Here is a 6,867-nt window from a genome sequence, read left to right on the forward strand (position 1 = left end):
TATGCAATATCCTGCCCTCCTGTACATTTTACAGAAAAAACTGTAGAGTTTAAAGTTGTTCAGAATTAAAACTGGTTTTACATGTTTTATTAAGCTTTTGGTATACCCGCAAATTTAAAAATAAATTTCAACATTTCTGTTATTAGTATTTTCATAAAACAAAAAAAATCATGGCTATTGCTACTAATAACAGAAATGTTCAAACTTATTTTTAAATTTGCGGGTATACCGTGCACCACCCGGTAAGTCAAACTGACGAGCAGAAATGTCCCCTTTAATCCCTATCGAGCTGCATTTAATTACAACGTAACAATCGATTACAGTTTACAGTAAATCGTTGCTATTAGACCAAAGAACTTTGTGTGTCCACATTGCAAGGCTTTTAAGTTTAAAACTGAAGCCCCGGGATTATGTTGCGCCAGTGGCCAAGCGAAATTTACGCCATTGGTACCGCCACCAGAGCATTTCTTGGTTTCTGGAAATGGGTCAGATTCTATACATTTTTTTACTCATATCCAGAAATACAACAATTGCTTTCAAATTACGGCATTTGGCGCAAGCAACGTAGAAGTGAGTGCGTTTATTTGTTATTATTCTGGGGAGAGATGGGGAGATTTTGGGGCAAGTGTGTCAATATCTCTTTTCCGGCTAAACGGTTGAACCGATTGAAACCAAATTTGGTACACATATTTTAGACATAAAAGGGCAGAATCGCGTATGCGCAGGTGGGGCGGGTGGTACCTGCGCTAGTCACAGCAAATTTCTTGAAATAATTTTTCCAGTGCAAATTGATTAGGTATGCATAGCGAGGAAAGAGGACAACGTCCGTCGGGTCAGCTAGTATGCAATAAATATCGGATCACTTTGATTATAACTATCAGTATTTGACGAGGTATTTGATTTATAGTTTTGCGCTTTAACAATAAAAGATAATTCATTTCAACAGATTGTTTTAGGTGTCACTTTAATCTTAATGACAGTTAATAATAATTCATTTGTTTTATTTAGGTACACAGAATACTTGTTTTTGAGGTTGTTGTGCAAGACTACAAATCAAATACTGATTTAATCAAAGTGATCCGATATTTGGGAAATCTCATATGGACATAATTCTAAACAACTTTTGCCGTATTATTGACCGAAATGGCCTTTACCTGAACATACAACTATTTTTTTTCTCATTTATGACGGCCATCTTGGATTTTAAAAAGTAAAAATGTGCTTTAAAATTCTTCAATTCTCATTCTTCAAAACGAGATATGATCAATTACATGTATAGTGAAGTCAACCCGTGGACACACTGTTTAATTAATTCCTTTACCTTCATTTCATTATACTTATATTATAGGCATAGATTAATTGAGTCTCTTTACAATACGCGGTGCCAAAACCATAGACATATGAGAGTAAGCATATGTCTATGGTCAAAACGTAAACTGTATCATTGAATTTATAACTATCTATAAATTTAATAACCGTATAATTTAAATGAGTCATATTTTCAACTGGGGTTTTTCTGATGAGTAATCGGTTGACTATATACTTTTGACTTACCCTATATATAAGTTTAACGAAGTAACGAACAAATTATTTTATAGGATGCACGTTACACATTTAAATTACTTCATTATTTACATAATAAGAGTTTGTGCACTTTCCGATTACAAATGAATAATTTTAATCACTTAATTGCTTACCTACACCATATTTTAAAAAGTGTTGGTTTGTAGGACTCTCTTTAAATGTTAGGTTAAATGAATACTGTAGGGATTTTACCACTACTTCTTCTTTCCCTGTTTACATGTAAATAAATAAATAAAATAAGTAAACATAAACTATTAAGACAAAAATGAGTGGTTTTCTCGCAGATTAAAGTAAAATTATGTTGTTGGTGCAACAATGTGTAAGTCTAAAAGAAACTTTTAATTGAGAAATTACAGAAAAACCAATTGCAGATGGCAAGTTTATTCATACAAAAAGATAAGGAAAATATGTCGAATACAAGAACTCATCTAACAAGGTTTCATCCGTACCACGGTGAAAACATCATATTATCAGAAGACAACACAGTAGCATATCGTAAAACAAGCTTCGCCAACGCTTTAACTTTTAGCGAAAAACCCCTTCAGCCGGGAGAAATATTCCTACTGGAGATTGATCAGAATGAGCGCGGATGGAGCGGGCATATGAGGCTAGGTTTAACTCAATTAGATCCGTATACGATTTTTCAAACGGGCGTTCCTCAATATGCGTTACCCGACCTGGCGAGTAAGGGTACCTCGTGGATATACGGCATAACCAAGGCACACAATCACTCGTACGAATGCGAGCACGAAAGGAAGCACGGAAAATGTGGTCATAGAAGGTTGAGCAACTATAACGGCGTAATCCGAACATGTAGAGGAACCGTACCGCTGCACGTTTTGAAACCCATCAAGCATTCCAGTGATATTCTACCTACCGATACGGGTAGTAAAATAGGTGTAATGTATATTCCGATAAACGAGCACGAAGCCAATATGCATTACATCATTAACGGTGAAGACTTAGGCGCTTGTGTTAAGCATATACCTTATAGTGATGCACCTCTTCATGTTGTTGTGGACGTGTATGGAACTACAAAAAAAGTTAGAATTATTCAACTTTACGGAGGTAACCATCGGGGTGTTCTTGGATCACTTTTAATTATTCTATTTTTAGTACCAACACTGCAATCGGCATGTAGAGATGCCATTTTACAGCACATTACAACAAAGGGAGTATCGGCTTTGCCTTTACCAAAAATGTTAAAAGAATACTTACTTTATCAGAATTAAGGGTAGTTAATCTGTATCTAAAGACTGCAATAATTCATCAAGCAAGTATGTTTTCAATTGTTTTATATACGCGGCGTAATCGATATTGTTTTTAATTCATAATGTTATACATTTGTTGCTATTGTATTCTGTTGTACTTCATATAATCGGTTAGAAAATAACTGTTCATCTTCTCTTTATAGCTTTTGATTATAGTTTTAATTTATGCGTCTTGTTTTTCTTAAATGTAAGTACTTAAAATGGAAATGTAATTTTTACAGTTTTGTAAGTGGCAATGTCTACTTTGCCATTCACTTGATAACATTTGGGGCAAAAGACAAAAAATTAATAATTGCTGAGAATGATTTTTTCAAAAGTTGGCTGGAAATTCGCCTAAAAGTGAATTGAAAAGTCATTGGAGTCCGGAAGCAACTTATTGCTCCTTCTTTTTGGAAAAAATTACAAGGCTAATTAGATATCTCCCAAACCTGAAGGAAAACGAAACTGAACAATCCAAGTTTCTTAAATGAGTGCAATATGAGTCACAAAGCGTCTTCTGCAGTCGTTATCCTTTGAAAGGAGGCAGATTGGAGAACTGAAAGGAAGGTAGTTGAGTGACATCACATCATGAGGGGGTGGAGCTTAACCGTCCATAAGTGATTCCATATAGGTACACTGTGGTGCTAATCAATACACAGTAAGTATATGTAAGTATGTACTTTTTTCCGGTCCATATAAAAATATATGAAATTGATGATGGATTCTCAAAGACAAAACGTCGCAGTAAAAATCTGTGGGCACCCTCTGGTGGAGCTTAAAAGGTTCCAGAGGAAGAGTTATTTGTTTTTGATATCTTTTCAAACAGGGTCAGAAAAAAACGAATATATGGTTAATTTCGGTTTTTTTTTTCGAATATCTTTAGAACTGATCGGAATTTCCCAATTTTTAAAACATTTTACTAAGCCCCAAAACAGGTACGCAATAACTTCTTTCTAATTTAACCGACTGTGTATATTCCTTAGTGGTGCCCGTTTTACTTATGCTGTGCATTCCCTTATCTTAAACACACTGTATATCTCGCGACCCTTTTGAATTTTTTTCAATCCGCGTAGGGTACGATTGGTATAATACATTCCAGGCGCAAGCGCAGAACTTTTGCAGGTGGGTAATTGATACATTCTGAAGACTGGTCTGGTCAATGTACTATGACGTTCCTGAAACGTTCTTTTAATGTCCAAATACTACAAGTATTGTTGTTCACACAACGTTCTTAGAAAGCGTTCATTAGATTGTTAACAAGTGAACATTTTTTGAACATTCATCGGAACGTTATTGAAGAGCTTTAAAAATACTTTACAATAATAATGTAAATTTATTTTTAACATTTTCATGACACATGTCTCGTCCAGAAGATTTATTTTGCTTTTGTGGGTACTGAGTAGCGAGTATTCTCTTCCGACACACCGTTTTTGAAATATTAGTTTTTAAAAGTTTTGGCATCACCAACGGCTATATTTAAAAGAGGCCCCAGTTTCACTTTGTGAGTAATCTTATTCATTTTTGAGGTATAAGGAAGTATAACAGATCATGCGATATAGGAGGTCGAGGAGGAGGACTGTGTGGTTGACAGAAATATTAATTTCGTTTGTTGAGACCTTTAATTAATACCATGAAGGCCACTGTCAATATTTAACTCCCCTACCCCCTGATCTCGAAAAGTCGAGTCGCGTGGGACTTTGGGCAGTCGAGTCGCGAGGGACTTTGGGCTTTGTAGAAACCAATTCTTTTCGATGAGACTTTTCATTAAAATACCATGAAGCATGAAATGTAAAACGTGTGTCTTGTACTGTAATCACCAAATATGCATTAAAAATTCGTAACTATATCCAAGGAATCATGGAATCCAAAACATATATAAACGATAAACCTGAAGAATGCGTAGACGCATTCTGGATTAAAATTATAATTATTCTTTCATTGATCGCTAATAAAGAAGCAAGGACCAAAAGATGTAGGAAATGGAATGTGGCAAATTTCATATTCTGCGTATTGCAGTTGTGAATAGGCAACCTTACATACTCCTCTGCATTCATTGTTCTTTAGGCAACTTTTCTATTTAGATGTTGGTATACCTATTACTATTGTATTTGTATTTACATTTAGTTGGCAATGATGAAATCATTTCAAAAGTGTTTACAACGGTCATTGATGATATTTGTACACTATTTTCAGTATTTATTCTCTCAAATTGTGTGTGCAAATCATCTGAAAGGGATTGAAGTTTAATTTACAAAATGTACATAAAATCGATTGTGCTGGACGGTTTCAAATCTTACGGCCAACGTACCGAAATACACGGATTTGATCGAGAGTTCAATGCGATCACTGGCTTAAACGGTACTGGTAAATCCAACATTTTAGATTCGATATGCTTTGTACTGGGCATTTCAAACTTAAGTCAGGTAGACTTCACAGCCAGTTGGCGCAAAATTAACCTCAATTATTTTCAGGTGAGAGCGGGAAACCTACAAGATTTAATTTATCGATCTGGCCAAGCCGGAGTGACAAAAGCGACAGTATCGATAACGTTCGACAACCGTAACTCGCAACAAAGTCCGCCCGGTTTTGAGGATTATGAGGAGATAACGATCAGTCGACAGGTGGCTATGGGTGGCAAGAATAAATATTTGTTAAACGGATCTGTGGTGCAAAACAAACGAATACAAGACTTGTTCTGTTCCGTACAGTTAAACGTTAATAACCCCCATTTTTTGATCATGCAGGGACGTATTACGAAAGTACTGAACATGAAACCACCTGAGGTAAGTTTCTATTACGCGTAAGAGAGAGCACTACATAGACTTGAATGTTCAAATTCAGAGCATTTTGCCGCATTTCTAGAACTTCCGTGGGCATTTTAGGCTTTTTCTTTTTAAACTGAATCTCTTGATCGCTTTCAATGAATCTATATATGGACAAAGGGACAGATATAGTGGCTGCAAAAGCACTATACCTAAAAATGTGTGATTTGGAATATCGAAATGTAGGAAACGAATTAATGTAGGACTTTTTAAGATTTCACACGTTTTCATTTTTGCCAGGAACCCAAATTTTCCTCGTTTAATAGCCTTGATTGTCGAGCTTGAAGTGTTCAAGGTTTTTCTAGAGTTTTCCAACTTGTGGTGCAGTTTTTTAGGATATTTAATAGCATTTAAGGATCTTTAGTGGTATTCAAGAACCTTCAAAAGATTTCAAGTGTCGTCAACAAAGTCATCAAGAGGAATTTTTAAGAGTACTTTATTGATCCTTAAGGCTCCTATGGAGTAGATATACAGTGATATTTATTAAGAGGTAGACATAGGGATTTACGAGGGGATTTACATGTGTTTTTACCCTATGCCTACTTTTAAAAGACAAAATCCTTCTGAAGGGCGCTTCATTTCCTGCATCAACAATATACAAATTAATTAATGAGACAGCCAGATCTTTATTTGTTTTAAGAAGCTACTTTGGTTGTATAAAATTAGGCGTCCTTCAGAAGAGATTTTGTCATTTAAAAGTAGACATGTAGCACAGGCGATAAGTACACAAAAAACGTCAATCTGAACATTTTGGGAGGGAAAGCTGGACTTTGTTGAAATGTCTCAGGTTAGGTGTCCCGAATAACGTACTAAAAGTCCAGATCCCCAACTGCGCCGCTCGTCGTGCTGTGGCACGTTTTTGCCCACCGAAATCAGTTTTTCGAAATGTAGCAGGCTTAGAGAAAAACTTTTGAAACAAAAAATGTTCTTCGTAAAATTTCCTACACGATAGCTTATTTGCAAGTTAGCCTAGACCTAACCGTTAGCCTACAGCGTTCTTTTGAGTAGTCTAATATCGAGTTTTTCGCCAGTCTACCCGCAGTATACACTATTTCAACACGAATTACTTTAGCTACGTCAGCGGAGTCAAATATTGTGTCAGGCAAGCAGACATTTCGATCGTCATCGGTTCGTTCCATAAGGCGGTCGAAAAAAAACGCTGCACTCAGTCTCCACGCCTACCGATGCTGTCATCAGGTGCAAAAATGGAG

General features: G+C 36.0%; 2 protein-coding genes across 2 annotated transcripts; both read left to right on the forward strand.

Moving 5' to 3' along the window:
* The first annotated feature begins 1,618 nt into the window (after window positions 1-1,618).
* LOC116179981 (neuralized-like protein 2) lies at window positions 1,619-3,023 on the forward strand. Its single transcript, XM_031499806.1, has 3 exons — window positions 1,619-1,903; window positions 1,956-2,652; window positions 2,701-3,023. Exons 1-3 carry the CDS (start codon window positions 1,883-1,885, stop codon window positions 2,814-2,816), a joined length of 834 nt encoding a protein of 277 aa, XP_031355666.1. The 5' UTR covers window positions 1,619-1,882; the 3' UTR covers window positions 2,817-3,023.
* A 1,945-nt stretch (window positions 3,024-4,968) lies between these two features.
* Window positions 4,969-5,653, forward strand: LOC116159173 (structural maintenance of chromosomes protein 2-like). Its single transcript, XM_031472112.1, has 2 exons — window positions 4,969-5,257; window positions 5,306-5,653. Exons 1-2 carry the CDS (start codon window positions 5,090-5,092, stop codon window positions 5,636-5,638), a joined length of 501 nt encoding a protein of 166 aa, XP_031327972.1. The 5' UTR covers window positions 4,969-5,089; the 3' UTR covers window positions 5,639-5,653.
* Window positions 5,654-6,867: the final 1,214 nt, after the last annotated feature.

This window comes from Photinus pyralis, unplaced genomic scaffold (assembly GCF_008802855.1).
Source record: "Photinus pyralis isolate 1611_PpyrPB1 unplaced genomic scaffold, Ppyr1.3 Ppyr1.4_LG1, whole genome shotgun sequence".
NCBI lineage: Eukaryota > Metazoa > Arthropoda > Insecta > Coleoptera > Lampyridae > Photinus > Photinus pyralis.